The sequence below is a fragment of the Scyliorhinus torazame genome, chromosome 12 (genome assembly GCF_047496885.1).
Source record: "Scyliorhinus torazame isolate Kashiwa2021f chromosome 12, sScyTor2.1, whole genome shotgun sequence".
NCBI lineage: Eukaryota > Metazoa > Chordata > Chondrichthyes > Carcharhiniformes > Scyliorhinidae > Scyliorhinus > Scyliorhinus torazame.
The window spans coordinates 187,303,006-187,321,391 of record NC_092718.1 but is presented as its reverse complement, the minus strand read 5'-3'; the positions used below and the strand labels follow the sequence as shown (position 1 = coordinate 187,321,391).

At 46.5% G+C, this 18,386-nt stretch overlaps 1 protein-coding gene across 1 annotated transcript in view; it reads right to left on the bottom strand.

Annotated features, from left to right (window-relative positions):
- Positions 1-18,386, bottom strand: part of tlcd2 (TLC domain containing 2) — a 91,000-nt gene that overhangs the window by 54,436 nt on the left and 18,178 nt on the right. The window contains exon 3 of the mRNA XM_072469517.1: positions 12,066-12,148. Coding sequence (XP_072325618.1) covers positions 12,066-12,148 — 83 coding nt within the window. The remainder of the gene's footprint in view (positions 1-12,065; positions 12,149-18,386) is intronic.

Below are 18,386 nucleotides of genomic sequence, written 5' to 3'. Positions count from 1 at the left end.
CCGCCCCGCCAGGTCCCACCGGTAAGGACCTACTCCAATTTACGGCGGCGGGACTGGAAAAAAACGGGCGGGGCTTTGGCCCATCGTGGGCCGGAGAATTCGGGCGGCCCCGGGGCCCATTGAGTCGCGCCGGTCCCCGTCATTCTCCGAGGCGGGCGGCGCGATTCACGCCAGGCCGATTTTTGGGGCGCCGGAGGGGAATTCGGAGGATGGCGGGGGCGGGATTCACGCCGCCCCCCCGGCGATTCTCCGACCCGGCGGGGGGGACGGAGAATCCAGCCCAGTGTATCCACCGCAGGTTCTAGCTGTCAATGTTTGAACTCATTTACAATCCATTCATCTGAGCCACAGAATGGAAACAATAGCATATAGTTTGCAGCTGGTTATTAACCAAACGCCATGAATAGCAATGGCATCCTGGTGTTGCCACTCTGCCAGATGTAATCGTTTTATGGATTCTGGCCAAAAAGGATGAACTGACACACATTGCTCTGCGTTTGCTGAATTGTTCATCCAATTTCCACTTGTTTAGTAATTAAAAATCAGGCCCTGTCACTTCCAGAATGGTTGGGCAACATGGCCATCCCTTCTGTTGGTATTGTGAAAGTTCTTTCCAAACTTAACATATGCTTTTCTTCGCCTGCTTTCTCAATCCTTTACCGATATCACACGTCATCCAAATTTGGAAATATAGTAAACGGGGCGGGATTCTCCGAAATGGAGGCAGAGTGTTCGTGCCGTCGTGAACGCCGTCGAGGTTCACGACGGCGTGAAACGGCCCCTATCCCGACCGATTCAGGGCCCGATAATGGGCTAGGAGCGACGGCGCGTCATTTACGCGCGGCAGGACTTGGCACCGCCTTTACATGACACGGCCGGCGCCGCATAACTGGCGTCACCCGCGCATGCGTGGTTTCCCTCCTCTCCGAGTCCGCCCCGCAATAGGATGTCTGGCGGATCTTGCGGGGCTGCGGAAGAAAGGAGGTCCTCCTTCAGAGAGGCCGGCCCGACGATCGGTGGGCACCGATCGCGGGCCAGACCCCATTTGAGGCCCCCCCCCCCGGTGCAGGATCCCCCCTCGCCCCCCCCTGCAGGCCGCCCCCCCAGCGTTCCCGCGCTGTTCCCGCCGGCAGCGACCAGGTGTGGATGGCGCCGGGGGGGAACCCGCCGTTTTGGGTAGGCCGCTCGGCCCATCCGGGCCGGAGAATCGCGGGGGTACCGGTGAATCGCCATTTTGGCTGTCTCGGGCGATTCACTGTACCGCGCCGCGCAAAACGCGATTGTGCTGAGCTGGCCGCTTCCGTGAATCGCGGGAGGGCGTCGGACCAGCATCGTGGAAAAATTTGCCGACCCAGGCAATTCTCCCAACCGACGCAGGAGCGGAGAATCACGCCGAGGGTGTCTGATCTGCGACTGGCTTAACATTATCCAGAGCATCACAGGTTGACGTTTTGGAAGGTTAGTTAACTGGCAAGTCAAAGTTAGCTGGTTTCGTCACCCCAATGACAATTATGTTGATTGGTTGGGTGTTTGTTTCAAACCCCAGAAAGATTAAGTTTCAGAAACTACACTGAGGCCAAATTTAACTGCAATATATTACTCAGTGTTGTACAAAGAAGAGGCTTACATTTACATGGTATAAAAAGTTCAGCTCTCGTAAGACATGGGCTGTAACAACCTGGCTCCCCAGCATCAGATTTGGGGCGTACTCCAAAAACATGCCTCCTCCATTTCAATGGGACCTTTAAACTTACCTGGCTTTATGGCAGCCAGTGTTGCAAAAAGGCGGGGTGGGGGGGGGGGGGGGGTGGGGGGGGGGGGGGGCTCCTTCACTTCGCTCCCTTTACACCTTGCCACTGGAACCAGGGATGCTGAGCAAGACCTGCCAGTGGAGATAAATGATTATACAGGTTGATCTCCCAGGATTCTGACCGTGCTGCCCTCCGTTATTGTGTGAGAGTTGATTTCTGTGGGTTTCATTCCTTTTATCGGAGGATTTCAGCTGAGGTTTTTTGGCACCTTGCCTTTTGGTGTTGGAAGTTCTTTGGTGGTTTTGTTCTCCTTGAAGGGGCTTCAGTGCCTAACATTGGGAACTTAAGAGAGGTGATGGTTTCAACCAACCGGCCCCAAACCAAGGGGTACGTAACACCAATAGGGTGACGATGAAAGCCAGCGAAGGTGGTACACCCATTGACCATACCTTCTTCATTAGAGAATCCTACTTGATCCCTGTGGGTTTGAAGCTTCTGACGTCTACTGTCTGCAACACTTCCCCAGCGCTGGATACTTTGACAAGAGCGTCAAGAATTCTGCCGCATCAGGGCCGGGATTCTCCGACCCTATGTCGGGTTGGAGAATCCCCGAGGGCAGGCACGAATCCCGCCCCGCCGCCGGCTTCCCTATTCTCCGGCGCCGTTTTTCGGGCGCCGGCGGGATTCACGGTGCGCTGGTCGGGGGCCGTTAACAGCGGCCCCCCCGGCGATTCTCCGGGCCCCGATGGGCTGAGTGGCCGATGAGTTTGGTCCAGCACGGTAGCACTCTAACTCCAAAGTGAGGGGACCTGTACATCCCAGCTCTGGGACGTTGGGAACCGCAACATCCCTGGAGGGGGATGAATAGGAGAGGCTGTTCCAACAATGAACGCCACGCCATCTGAATGGCATGATCCTAATGGGGGGGAGATCCAGGGCAGTTTCCTCGGTCCATCCAAAGTAAGACAACTACGGATGTTATGGGCATGCAGGAGCTGAACAAAGGACTGGAACTGCCAAAGACAATAATAATAATAATCTTTAGTGTCACAAGTAAGCTTACATTAACACTGCAATGAAGTTACTGTGAAAAGCCCCTAGTCACCACATTCCCGCACCTGTTCGGGTACACTGAGGGAGAATTCAGAATGTCCAAATTAACTAACAGCATGTCTTTCAGCACTTGTGGGAGGAAACTGGAGCACCCGGAAAAAACCCACGCAGACACAGGGAGAACGTGCAGACTCCACACAGACAGTGACCCAAGCTGGGACCCGACCGCTGTGAAGCAACAGTGCTAACCATCCAGATGGCGTGGCGTCCTTTGTTGGAACAGTCTGTCCTATCCATCCCCCTCCAGGGATGTTGCTGTTCCTGACGTCCCAAAGCTGGGATGTACAGGTCCCCTCACTTTGGAGTTAGACTGCTACCACGCTGTGTCTGGTAAGCAATGAAACATGTTAAAAAGGGGTTAGAGATCACTTCCATTATGTGCACGATGTTAAGTTCACGACACGATGTGTTGCCACCTTGGATTACGGACTCAGTGAATACGGCACCGTTTCTCATTGGAATTGTTTTGTTCTACGTGGCGCCGGTGCTAGCCCCTCCACGTCCAGGTCCAGGTTTGTTGTCTGGAAGTCCGCAAATCCTGTCCGGCATCAAAACCTAGGACGCGATCCAATGGCTACGCTGCTCCGGAAAAGCAGCTCGCCACAGTGCAGCATGGCCGTTGAAAGCCCGGAGACCCCGTTCCCGGGATCTGCTTGACTCTCAACGCCTCACGAGATTCAACACAATCTCATGAGACGTGGGAATGTAAATTCCAAACTCAATGGGCGGGATCATATTTTGCAAATCTACATATTAGAGCAAGGCAGCTAGTCTCGCTCTTATGTGCAGGTTCCCGAGGTACCTGAGGCTTTGGGATCCAACCCTTTTGCCTCAGAGACTTCAGGCAAGTGTTGTTCAGCACTGGTCCCCACAAATTGGGACCAGATGGAACAGCACTCATGGGGTCTCCAAGGGAATTGGAGGCCTCCAGCTGCATGCCCTTTGGGCAGGATGGTGCCCTGGCACTGCTGGTTCCACCTGGGTGCCAAACTGCCCTTAGTCTCAGGAACAGAGAATTCCGCTGCTTATGTTTCAATCATGTCACTTCTGCTGGTGAAGACTGATTCCTGATTCAAAGAAAAGGTTTGCTGACAGTACGAAGGACATGTTAACTATATTTGATTATGTTCAGAAGACTGAGTGAAGGGGGAACTTTGTCTGAAAGGACACTGGAGGATTCATGCTGGTGGGGCAGGGAGAAGAAATCCTGTTAAAGTGACGAAGAGCTTGGGATTTTAGTTAGATATCTGACCTGCTTACTGGCTTAACATTCCAGAACATCACAGGTCGTTATTTGAAAGATTAGTTAATACATGTTGCATCTGACAAGTCAAGTTAGCTGGTTCCATAACTCCATTGACAATTGTGTTAATGGTTAGGTGTCAGTTTCATACCCCAGTTTCAGAAACTACAATGTGGCCAGAATGAGCTGCAACATATTTTTCAAGTGCAATACAAAGAAAAGACTTCCATTTACTTATGGCAAGTTTGTATGGGTTAGCTTTTCAATTAGTTTATGTTGACATTCAAAGAAATAGTGTTCAATTATAGTCAGCCCTTCAGCATGTTAACACTCCATTTTATAAATAGTGACATTCCAAAGTGTCCTGATGATGGTTAGTTTTTGCATTTTAAACTGCTCATGTCTGGACAACAAACTGAGCTAACTGACAATTGCTAAACTTAAAAAATAAAAGATTTCCAATTAAGGGGCAATTTTAGCATAGCCAACCCACCTACCCCTGGGGAGTGGGGGTGGGGGGAGAGATCGGACTCTGAGGCAAGGGAACAGCCGGTGATACATCTGCAGTGGTGGTGGGAGGGCAGTGGGAATTCCAACCATGTTTGTTGGGAGGTGGTGAGTGGTGGTGAGGGAAGGGTGTGTGTGTGTGTGTGTGTGTGGAGGGGGGGGGGGGTTGTGCGGTGACGCCCCGGTACCTCAGTGGTGGGGACTGGGGTCCGTTCGGTTGCAGTGTTGATTGGGTTGAGCTTTAAAGATGGTGCCCACATCACTGTGGAGCCCCGGGTGCCAGCTCTATCTGGTCCCGCCCTGCCAGTGTGAAGGCGTAAACCACACCCACTCATTTCCTTTCTTTAAAGAGGTTTAAGATCTGGAGAGGAAACTGGACAGTGCAAGCAGAGAGTTTGGGCCCTTTAACACAAGACTACATTACTGCTGAAAGTATGTATGCAGGAACGTGAATGGGGGTTTACAGTTGTGTAAAGAAGTGAATTTGAAGTACCTTTACTGTAGTTTAGTGCATTAGTCAATCATTGATGTTAATTTTAGTTTGTTGGTTAGTTCCAATGAAAGTTTTACAACATGATATCTTGTCATGCAATTTACATTGAAAATCTTAAAACATGATGGGTGCGACCTAACGGCCGTCTCCGACTCGCGACCGGTAAATCAGTCAGGCTTACTTGAATATGCTCTCGCTGGAGTTACCCAATGCACGGGAACTAACCCCCACGCCTCGGAGACCCTGACCAATTGCCGTTTAGCAGGGTGCCTGGGTGGCACTGCCAGGGTGCCAAGCTGGCAATGCCAAAGTGCCCGGGTGGCATTTTGCCCAAAAGACATAGGAGCAGAATTAGGCCATTCAGCCCATCGGGTCTGCTCCGCTATTCAATCATGGCTGATATTTGTCTCATCCCCCTTCTCCTCATAACCCCTGATCCCCTAATTAATCAAGAAACGATGGGGATTGGGCCTAGGGGTGCCCTACCCTTATGAGTTAGATTGCAGGGGGCTCGGTGAACCCCTTATAGATGATTTATGGCATTGGGGGCCTGGAGGCCATGGTGGGGGGGGGGGGGGGTCTAGAAAAAGGAGCTTATTAGTGCAGGAAATGGGACCAAGTGCAGCCTCGTCAGGGTGTGCCTCGCCAAGGCCCCGAAATGAAGGAGAGTCTTGTTAAATATCGGAGTTGTTCTCCGTGCTGCCAGCACCAGGAAACAGCCAGCTAAACGCGCTTGACACGGGTCTCTGTTTCATTCCGTTAAATTGCGCCCAATGTCTTGTCGTGTGATTCCTACGTGTTGGTCACTGGAAAATTCATACCTATTTTTGAAAAGTGTTGGTCCCCACGGGGATCTTGACAAGCACCTTTCATAACCTTCGAACACCCCCAAAGCACTTTACAGCTTATGAGAAACATTTGAAATGTACACACTTGTTGTGAGGTTCGAAACGTGACAAGCAAATTTTACACGAATGGCAAAGTGCTCATGATGCGAAAATCTGATTTTAATGATGTTGATTGACGGAACACCAGTAAGAGTTCCCCAATTCTACTTTTGAATCGTGCCACAGCATCATTTATGTGTACCTGAGAGGCCAGAGAGGGGCTCAGTTTAGAGATGACACCAACGTTGCAACACTTCCTCAATACTGCGTCAGCATGCCAACCTGAAGTTTGGGATCAGCTTTCTGGATTGAGACTTGAACACATCACCTTGTGACTCAGAAGCAAAACACGAGTATGACCCAAGTTGTTACTGCAATAATGGTTTTGAACAAGTCAGAAGCTGGCATGTGCTCCTCCAATTTCCAGCGATATTATTTCATTACTTTTCTCCCCTTTTCTAAATCATGCTGTTTTACATGTTAAATTAACGAGAGTGTAGAAAGAAGATTAACTGGAATCCCAGTGAGGTGGGGTTGCAGTTATTTGGAGGGCTGGAGTAACTGGGATCATTCTCCTTGGAGCGGAGCAAATTTAGAGGTGTTCAAATGCACGATTGTATTGATTACAAATAAATAAAGGGAAATTTCCCTGCGGCTGAAAATGGTCACTGACCAGAAAACACGGAGTTAAAGGTGACCAGCAAAACAAATAAAGGCAGCATGAAGGAATTTTCCCTTTTTTAAAAAGCAGTCGCGTTTTGTTCAGGAATGCGCAGCCTGAAAGCGTGGTGAATCTAGATAAAAAATAAACCGGACAAATATCTGAAGGGAAGAAAATATCGATGGGAAAAGCAGGTTGAGTAGGATGAATTGGATAGCTCTACCATAGTTCTATCAAAGAGGACAAATGGCCACTTTCTGAGCTGTATCATTCTATTACCCTAAATAGTATTAACACAATGGCCTCTATTACCTCACAGAGAAGCTCATTTAAAAAATACCTATTTATATTTGCACTACAACACCAGGATCTTGTCTGGATAAGATATTCCCAGCACCACAGGTCTCAGCTGCAGCAACTTGTACAAATTGCCAATGACACCATTCCAATTACCTTTTCCACTCACGCTGCACACTAATGACTAAAACACATGATCAGCCTTTGTTTAGGTGGAATCCCAGTGGACCTTGTTTAAAACGACTTTACTCCTTCTGCATCAGAGAGCTTTCCTGCAAATGACGCCGACAAGACCTGTCGAGCAGTTGTATTACTCTGTAGATAAAGTTCTTACTTAGTGAAATAAATCACTGTTGTGACTTAACACTGCCTCGTTGCTTGCCTTGTATACAACAAATTCAATACTATGTTATATATTCCTAGTACATGCATATGTTCCCAGTACATGTATTTAAGATCTTTTTCAATTGCATGCACACTGAAGTAAAAATTGCTGAATAAATGATTAGTGATGCTACATGTGTCAAATCAGTAGCAAAGAGAATCAGTCAACATTTGGAAAAGAAGACAGGCTGACCTGTTGAAGTTCATCTATGATGTTGAGTCAAAACGTTAATTGTACTCAAATGTTACTAAAATATATTGACCTACATAGTCATTCTCAATGGCCAGCTATGCTATCCTCAAGGTTTGGCAGTGTGATTCTAATCTGGAACACCACCACCTGATAGTTCCCCTTCAAGCCGCACACTATCCTGACTTAGAACTATTTCCCCAGTGTCGCTGGGTCAAAATCCTGGAACTCCCTTCCTAACAGCACTATTGGTGTACCTGCACCACATGATTGCAGAGGTTCAAGAAAGCAGCTCATCACCTCCTCGCGAGCAATTAGGGATGGGCGATATATCTGGGTGTGCCACCAGTGCCGAAATCCTGTGAAAGAACAAAATTCCCATGCTTTCACTTCCACGCTCGGTTTCCCCATAAAATATCACCTTATCACTCTGGGGTATCTTACTTTGTTTCTGTCCCCATCTCCTCCTCCTCTAATCCAGTTCCAACCCAGTGGCTCTGTATTCATCGTAGTCTGAAAGTCTTTAAAAATGAAATCTGGAAGCAATTTTTCACAAAAAGAACCATGGAAATCTGGAACTCACCCTGAGAATGCTTAGAATGCTGGGAAGTATGTTCTTTTGCAAGGATTTCAAGGGATATAGAGAAAGGGCAGAGAAGTAGGTCTGAGGTGCAGATCAGCCACGGGGTGCGACTTAACCAAAGAATTTCAGAGTATGATTTTGGGCGCATTTATCGGGGTGTTTCTCGGCACTTTGACGTTTTTATTTGTCCTTGGCGAATAACTTCCCCTCGAGGAAGTGTACTGACGAGCTCAGCTCGCCAATGCAGGAACAGTACTTGCAGATCGGGGTGCCATTTTTAAAAGCAGCCCTGCTGTTTCGAAACCCCCCCCCCCCCCCCCCCCCCTCTCTCTCTCAGCGTTCCCAATGCGGCCTCCGGACTTGCCAACGTCACCAAAAGCTACCTCTTCTGGGGTCTTCAAGCAACCCCCCTCACCCCACCTCCGATGGGTAAAGCACCGTGCCACTGCCAGCCTGGCAACGTGGCAGTGCCTCTGCTTGTGCAACCCAGGCACCCTAGCAGTGCACAGTGGCAGGATGCCAGACTAGCTGTGCCAAGGTGCCCAGGTGCCAGCGGAAATGCCAGAGTACCATCCTGCCTCGTCCCCGATCACCCGGGGGGTCTCTAATTTAAAAAAAAACATTTAGTGTACCCAATTCATTTTTTCCAATTAAGAGGCAATTTAGCGAGGCCAATCCACCTAGTCTGCACATCTTTGGGTTGTGGGGGCGAAACCCACGCAAACATGGGGAGAATGTGCAAACTCCACACGGACAGTGACCCAGAGCCGGGATCAAACCTGGGACCTGGCGCCGTGAGGCAGCAGGGCTAACCCACTGTGCCACCGTGCTGCCAACCGGGGGTCTCTAATGGCCTGGGAGACACACCAGCGCTCCCCCCAGGTGCTGTTACGATTGATCCACGTTTGTGGAAAGCAGTGCTAAACGGCACCCTGGCGAGGTCTCCCAGTCATGGCCATTAGGTCGTGGGCGCCGGGTGAATCCGGCAAACGCATATACTGTGGGAAATTATGAATTTGCCCACTTCTGCAGGAAGATTAGAAAAGCAGTATATAATTTAAATCAATAATGATTGCAAAATTCTGCAGCCAGAGGGATCTCTGGTGTCTTAAGCATATGAATCACAAAGGGTTAGTATGGAGGTACAGCAAATGATCAGGAAGGCAAATAGGCTATTAATGGGTTAAGTATTTTCTACACTGAGATAGTCAGATTTTTAATCAGTAAGGGAATCAAGGATAATGGGGATAAGGTGGGAGCACATATCAGACCAGTGATGATCTCATTGAATGGCGGTGCAGACCTGGTTCTACCTCTGCTCCCACGTCTTATGGACTTGTCATTTATTGGAAGGGGAATGGAATATAAAATTAGGGCTGTTTATTATAATTTATACAGGGATTTGGTGAGACCACATCTAGAGCAGCACGTGCAGTTTTGGCATTGAGAAAGGATAGAATTGCATTGGAAGCAGTACAAAGAAAGTTCATTCGACAGATTCCTGTGATGAAGGGATTGTCTTATGAGGAAAGGCTGGACAGGTTCAACCTGTATCCATTGGAGTTTAGAAGAACACCTATCAAACATGGCTTACTCCTAATTCGTACATCGTATGTCTGTTCATATGGAATACAATTTGACTGCTGATGGCACACAGCACTTCAAATGTCCAGTCTTGAGGTGCTACATCTGTTCTGAATCTATCCCACTGGATCAGTGACGTCTTGAGCGGTGCGAACCTCGCGAGAGGCCAACGGCCTCGTTGTGGCACTAAGTCGGGCATGACGAGGCGGGTAAATCGCGCCCCATGATTTAATAATGACAGAACAGGTTCCAGGGGCTGAGTGGATGACTCCCCTTCCTATGTTCACAGACTCTGGTGTACTTCTATACCTCCAGTCTACAACCTCCACCTTGAACAAATTGTGCCATTTGCCAATCCCCTGCCCTTCTGACATTACTAACAAACATGAACAATTGAGACAGTGTGTGGATAGCCAATGATGTATTTTCAACACCTTAATTCTATTAAGTGTTCCAAAATCTAAGTACTTGCACGTCCCTTCTATTTTCAGTCCTCCTTCTATGCCCACCCAGATTCCACCCTACCACTCATTATGCTTACCCATAACCTTACCGTTAGTTCCTTTTACAAACACCTAACCTTCCTGAGATGCACCTCCTTTCTCACTCATACTGTAGCACATCTCAGATTGTCTCTTCCAACCTCCACTTCAGTAAATAACTCCTAAACATTTGAAATCTGAAACAAAACAAAAAATGCTGAAAACAGGCAACAGCAATAAAGTAGGGAGCAAGTGTATGGCGGCACATTAGCACAGTGGTTAGCACTGTTGCTTCACAGCGCCAGGGTCCCAGGTTTGATTCCTGGTTTGGGTCACTGCCTGTGCGGAGTCTGCATGTTTTCCCCATGTCTGTGTTGGTTTCCTCCAGTTTCCTCCCACAAGTACCACAGACGTGCTTGTTGGGTGAATTGAACATTCTGAATTCTCCCTCAGTCGACCCAAACAAGCGCTGGAATGTGGCGGCTAGGGGATTTTCACAGTAACCTAATTGCAGTGTTAATGTAAGCCTGTGACACTTATAAAGATTGTTATTATAAAATGATAGCTTCTGCAGTTTTGGGAATGTATGTTTCATTCAGCTCACAAAAATTCAAGAAAGCGAGAGAGACAGACAGTCAAGCAGGCTGCTTCAGTTTGAATCTTTTGAAGTAATAAAGTCAATGAAATGGGAGCAAAGACACCTGCACATGAGCGCGTGAACCCTGGCCAATGGGAAGTTTGCATGGGGCCCTGGGAGCAGGACTCCGGGCAGTGTGGACCAGGAAGCTGAAGTGTAAAGACCTGTTGTATAGTGTTCTGTGCCTGTTACTTAACTGCCTTTTCCGTTCATCAATAAACCCCTTTGTTAACGACTGGAAGCTTGCAGTGTATGTCTCGGGCCACCACAGATCCCTTATCCTGGACTCCCCAATCAGCATATAACGCTTCTTTTTATTTATGGTGTAAATTATTTTCAACGGTATAATTGCCCCTTAAATTTTTATAGTCCAAAGAATAAAAGCTTGATTTGTGTAATCTCTCCTCCTATTCAAACTCAGGAAATTATCGTAACAATCCCATGATTCGGCAATTCTTCCAAGGCCAATATACTGTGTCTGAGGTACCCAGTACTCTAGATGTGGTCTGACAAGAACTGAGTTTATAATTGTAGGAAAACTTCACTCATTTATATTGCAGCCCTCTAGCTATAACGGCTAACAGTCCTTTTGATGTTTTTTTGGCTTCTGATGATTATACTTTATTGATTTCCAATTCCATGATCTTCAATTTCAGCTCACGGTCTCTAATGTGGAGCCACTCTGAACACCTGCCGGCAATCCATATATCTTACATTCCTAAACATTCCCTGCCTGCTGTTTTGGTTGCTTCCTCTATAAATGTAACTAGATTCATTAGACATGACCTACCCTTGAAAACCCACAATGTCCCTGTACAATCAGCTCAAATGTCTCAAAGTGGTCAGTCATTCTGTCCTTAACCATAATTTCAATAAGGTCTCCATCACAGATGTGAGACTAACAGTCATTTCTTGATTTTGCTTTATCTTCCTTAACGGTGCGCATACATATTGAACAGTCATCCCACATCCAAAGCACAGCTACTCAAGTAGATATTTGCTGCAAATTAGGAATCATTAGTTCTATTAAACGGAGGTACTTAGGAGAACACACCACAAGCAAACAGCTGACTTGGTAAATACAAAATGGATGTAAAGGTGCCTATTGATGTGGTTTGGGATGGATGTTATCACTCATGTTGCAGTGATAATAGGGGCTGCAGCACCTGGCAGGCTGGGTTGTGAACAAGATCGGAGGCAAAGGAGAATTGAGCTTATTGAAAGCACCATACAGCAGTTAAAAAACAACTTACCACAGCATGGTGGAAAAGCAGTTCCCAGGAATTCTGACATTTCTGGTTCCACAGTAGGTCTGTAAAATCATGGATGAAATAACCTGCAAGACAAGAATTAAAAAAAAAGACTTTTTGTTTTTAAGGTTTAAATCTTTAGGGCATTGCTCCCCTTGGCACAAAGTGAATTTGCTCACTGATAAAGGAACGTTAGTGCTTGAGGTACCCAAACAATCCCTGAGCAGGTGCCGCACTGGAATTTCCTCAGTTCTCCTGTGATTCAAAAAGATTTTTTAAGATACCCAATTCTTTTTTTTCCAATTAAGGGCAATTTAGCACGCCCAATCCGCCTATGCTGCACATCCCCCTGTGCTGTGGGGGTGAGACCCAAGCAGACACGGGGAGATCGTGGAAACTCCACACGGACAGTGACCCGGGGCCAGGATCGAACCTGGGTCCTCGGCACCATGACGAATCATTGCTAACCACTGCGCCACCATACCACCCCTTTATGCCCCCTTGTTTTTGACCCGCAGTTCTCCTGTTATAACCCACACGGGTGGAAATTATTAACTACCCAGTGGTCCTTGCAAAATACAAGCTCTCCCAATAAGGGGGCAGGGGCCCTCTAACAATGTCAGGCTATGTATAAATAAAGTCGACCAGTAAGGAAGCGACAATGAAGACCCAGTAGGGAATTACTGGAGCTGTACAGTAGTTGCAAAATAAAGTACGTTTTTGTTTCTACAAACTCGGTGTGGACTCTTTGTGGCCTTATAAAATCTCCCCGACAATATACCTGCGGTTTTCAGCAAAATAATTGCAAAACTAAAAATTCAGGGAAAGGGAATTTTGGAAGTCCATTTCTATATTAAACAGATCGCAATGTCACACCCAAATTTCTGGAAGACAATACTAAAAGACAATACTACATTAGTAAATGGAGTGCAACAAACCCATTATAAACCAACGCATATTGGAAACATCAGCATCATTTCCAGATCTGACACAACAAAAATGAGTAAACTACTGAAATTTATATGTAAGACAGTGTCAGAGTATACATGTATCAATAATGATAGGAGCTTTATACGCCATTTACAAAGGTTCGAACACCAGACTTTGTTTATTGGCACAGGCACAGGACTGGATTTCCCAGCCGTTCACACTGGTGGGATACTGCAGTCACGCTAACGGCGACTCCCTGCCTTGGTGCAATAAACGGGAAACCCCACTGCCAGTGGCGGGACTGGAAGATCTCGCCACCGCAAAACACGCAGCGGGGGGAATGGGGAAATTCCGCCCACTAGGTACATACATCATTTTAAATTAAACTCTAAAACGTTTTCATTAAACTTAATTTGATTGTGTTCTGGGCGGGGGCGGTGGGGAGGGTGTATTGTGTTTTGTGGGCTGAAAGGGGGAAATTTACAAAGTGCTTTGGCTTTGACCTCAGCCATTGTGGGGACACACAGTCAGTGGATAACAACCTGTTCAGAGATAACAGTGGCAAAAAGATTCATGAAGGATGATGGAGAAAGGGAGAAAGAAGACAAACTTGTATTTATTTAGCGCTTTTCACAACCTCATGATGTCCTTTATGACCAACAAAGTACTTTTAAAAAGTGGCGGTTAATGTAGAAAATACAATCGCCAATTTGCGCAGCAATGTGCTGCAAACAGCAATGTGATAATAAATAGATCATTTTAATTTATGTTGCCAGGACACCAGGAAAATTCCTTGTTCTTTGAAATGGGGCTGTAGCAACTTGGTTCCGCGCCGTTATGAACACACTATGAACGTTAATTAACGCAACAGGGTGGTGCAAATTAGGTGCTTCCTGAATCTATGCCTCTAGGACCCAACTGATAGAACAAGCCCACACTCTGCTCGGGTGATCCTGCACATTAATTACTGATTGGACCAGTGGGTCACATGACCCTTCAGACGATCGCGACCTTAAAGGGCTACCAACTGCATCCCTCCCCCTTGATGCACTATCAATTACGACGAGACGAGAGTAGAGAGTAATCGAGGCTTTATTACACAAAGATGTGTGGCCTCCTACAGCTGCCGCCGAAATGGCTGCAGTTTGGAGAGCACACACATTTATATTCCGCCTACTGGGCGGAGCCAGCAGGCAGGGATGTACCCCCGTACCTGTAGTACAGGGGCCTTACCGTAATACCCTCGTATGCAGTGCAGTATATACAATATAATACAACAGTGGTGACTACCACACCCCTCTAAGTTCCTTACCACACACAATGATAGTTAACTTATACAGTTTCCCATAATTTACAAAAATGTACATTTTTAATCAGTCCATCAAATACTCAGTCTGTCAGATGGCTTGCGTAACTCCACTGGGGTGCTTCTGTTGGGGTACTTTCTGTGGAAACTGTCACACTAATTCTCTCTTCTGGATCTGTGCTTCAACCTCCCTCTGTTTCAGTTGGATCAATCACAGGCTGATTGGGCATTTTATTTCTCGGGCAGCCAACAACATTTCCAGTTGCCAACAACGAATCATGCTGTAGCACTGGCTCCTGGGACGATTCTCGTCCACGCTGATGGTCCACACGGCTGTCTTTGCCACAACAGTTTCTGGAACCCATCTCGGGCTTCGCCCGAAGTTCCTCACACAAACTGGGTAATCGATTTCGAACAATCTTACATCATTAGTTGAATCATGGTTCCTCTTTTGGTTGCACTGTCTTGTCTCTACCCTCCCCTGCTAAATTTGAGAATACCAGTGTTAGGCTGGTCCCTAAACATCGACCCATTAATAGTTCTGCTGCAGCTATGCCTGTGGTCGAATGCAGGGTGGTCCTGTATGCTAAGGGGAACAGGCCTATTTTTGTTTCTAAAGATGCAGCTGATTGTTTATGCTGGCTTTGAAAGTGTGTACTGCCGCTCAGGCAGTTCATTGAATGAGTGATGATACGGTGCAAAGACAAATGGATGGCTTGTATTATCATAGAATTTACAGTGCAGAAGGAGGCCATTCGGCCCATCGGGTCTGCCCCGGCTCTTGGAAAGAGCACCCTACCCAAGGTCAATACCGCCACCCTATCCCCATAACCCAGCAACCCCACCCAACACTAAGGGCAATTTTGGACACTAAGGGCAATTTATCATGGCCAATCCACCTAACCTGCACATCTTTGGACAGTGGGAGGAAACCGGAGCACCCGGAGGAAACCCACGCACACACGGGGAGGATGTGCAGACTCCGCACAGACAGTGACCCAAGCCGGAATCGAACCTGGGACCCTGGAGCTGTGAAGCAATTGTGCTATCCACAAGGCTACCATGCTGCCCCTATTAGAGGCAGCTGATGACATACCTCCGGTTCCCAATCTCCTCCAAAGTTGAAAACGGTTTCCTATGCAATTATAAACAGTGTTTGCTGTTAAATAGGATTAGGAGTAGGCCATTCAGCCCTTCGAGCCTTTCGAGCCTGTCCCGCCATTCAATAAGATCATGGCTGATCTGTGACCTAACTCCATTTGGCCCATATCCTTTAATAGTTTTGCATACCAAAAACATATCTTTCTCAGGTTTAGAACTGACAAGTGATCGAGCTTGAACTGATGTTTGTGGGAGTTCCACACCTCTACCACCCTTTGAGTGAAGTAGTTCTTCCTAATATCTGTCCTGAAAGGTCTAGTCATAACTTTTAGACTATGCCCTCTAGATTTAGAATCTGAATCTTAAAATTTAGAACTTGAGCGGCACAGTGGTTAGCACTGCTGCCTCACAGCGCTAGGGACATGGGTTCCATTCCGACCTTGGGTGACTATCTATGTGGAGCTTGCATGTTCTTCCCGTGTCTGCATGGGTTTCCTCCAGGTGTTCTGTTTTCCTCCCACGTTCCAAAGATGTGCAGGTTAGGTGAATTTGCCGTGCTGAATTGCCCCTTAGTGTCCAATGATTAGTGGGGTTACGGGGATAGTGCTGGTGAGTGGCTCGAGGTAGGGTGCTCTTTCGGAGATTCGGTGCAGGCTTGATGGGTCAAATGGCTTCCTTCGACACTTTAGGCATTCTATGATTCTATGAATTTCCAACCAGTGGAAATAGTTTATCTTTATCTACCCTGTCTTTCCTTGTTAATACCTTGAATGTTTTGATCAGATCACCCCTTAACTTTCTAAATTCTAGCGAAAACAGGTCCAATTTGAGTAATCTCCCATTGTAACTCAACCCCTTTAATCAAGGTACAGTTTTTGTAAACCTACGTTGCACTCCCTCCAAAGCCAAAATATCCCTCCTGAGGTGCGGTGCCCAGAACTGCTCACAGTGACTCCAAGTGGGGTCTGACCAGGGTTTTGTATAGCTGCAGCATAACTCCTGTGCCTTTATATTCCAATCCTCTAGACAGAAAGGCCAGAATTCCATTATCGTTTTTGGTTATTTGCTGCATTTGTTCCTGGCTTTTAAAGGACCTATGCACCTGAACTGCCAAGTCTCTTGGGACATCCACTTTACATCTTTCCATTAAGAAAATACTCTGCTCCATCCTTTTTTTGGTCCAAAATGGATAATCTTACACTTTCTTCATTGAATTCCATCTGCCAAAATTTTGCCCATTCGTTTAGTCTGTCAATATTTCCTTGCAATTTTATGCTACCATCTAGGCTGTCTACAATGCCTCTTAACTTTGTGCCATCTGCAGATTTGGATATACAACTTTCCATGCCATTATCCAAGTCATTAATGAATAGTGTGAATAATTGAGGCCCCAACACAGCACCCTGTGGTACACCACTAGTCACCTATAAAGTCACCACTTCTGCACTGTAAAGTCTATTCAAACCTGTAACTTCTATGCAAAACCTCCTACCAACTAGAGTATAATTACCCATTATCCCACTCTCTCTTGCCATTCAATTTTCTAACCATGTCAATAATTTTCCCTCAGTTCCACCTTAGTTAACAGTCTCTTGTGTGGCACTTTATCAAATGCCTTCTGGGGGTCCATATAAATGACATCCATAGACACTCCCCTATCCACTACCTTAATCACATCTTCAAAGAAAACTCAATAAAATCAATCAGGCATGATCTTTCCTTCATGAAACCATTTGAGATTTTATAAAGACATGCATGGGTATCCAGATTTGACAGGCAGAAAAGTCTGTCTCAATGGGTTGGATCAGCACGTTTTGGGCAGTTCGAGGAAAACAGCCTGAGGTCACACAGACTGAGATGGATGGCATCCTGTGAAACAGAAAAGGGAAGAGTGCAGGTTTACCAGTCAGACCTTAAGTTTCAAAACAAGAGCAGAACAACATCCACAATATTGACAGCTTGGAGACTAGCCTGAGTTGTGGAGTAAGCAAGGACTGTTTGAGGAAAAAAAAGTTCTCAAACTACTACACATCAGTTTCCTTTTGGAGCTGCTCAGTCAAAACATGTCAATCGATTAGCCAAAAAACATTTTTCAAAAATAAGATGGAATCATCCCCATTGCTTTTTGCGCAACAGAGGGTGCGATCAACAGTCTCAGCCATGCATTGACAATGGCATCGCTGAGTCATAGACTTTATCAAGACCAAAATCAGTGTCACTGCATTCAGAAATTCCAATTCTGCACAGTGAAAGTCCAGTTTGGTCCCAATTTCACTTTCTTTACAGCGTACATAGCAGCCAACTCAGTAATGTACAAATTTTCCCACGTTATTACTCTGGATAAGTATGCAATATAAAATGAACAATTGAAATAAATAGTTCTGAAGAGTTAAATAATTGAGCCAACTTCAACTGAAACATCTGGGAACAATTCTGTGGTGATCCACATACAGAAGTTTTAAACATTACAGGTTTTCAGTGGCATCCAAGATTTCAACCCACTTTCTGCCGTTGAAAGTTTCAGACAGCAATTGAATCATTTTTGCATATTGGATAGGAGCCAACTTCTGTTCGTTTCTTTAACTGATTGAGTTCAAATGCCTTTGGATGGGACAATGAAACGTTTTTTTTTACTGAAATTTTTAAGCAATCATTTCCAGCCAGAAGTGCCAAGTGAATGATCCACCTTAGCCTCCTCCTGAGGTGCCCAGCATTACAGCTGTCAGTCTTCAGTCAATTTGAGTCACTCCGCGCCTTATTAAGAAATGACTGAAGGGGCTGAATACCGCAAAGGCCATGGACCCTGACAATATTCCAGCAACTGTACTAAAGACATGTGCTCCAGAACTAGCCACCCCCTGGAAAAGCTTTTCCAGTACAGCTACAACGCTGGCATCTACCCAGCAATGCGGAGAATTGCCCAGGTATAGCCTGTCCACAAAATGTAGGATGAATTCAACCTGGCCAATTACCACCTCCATTAGCCT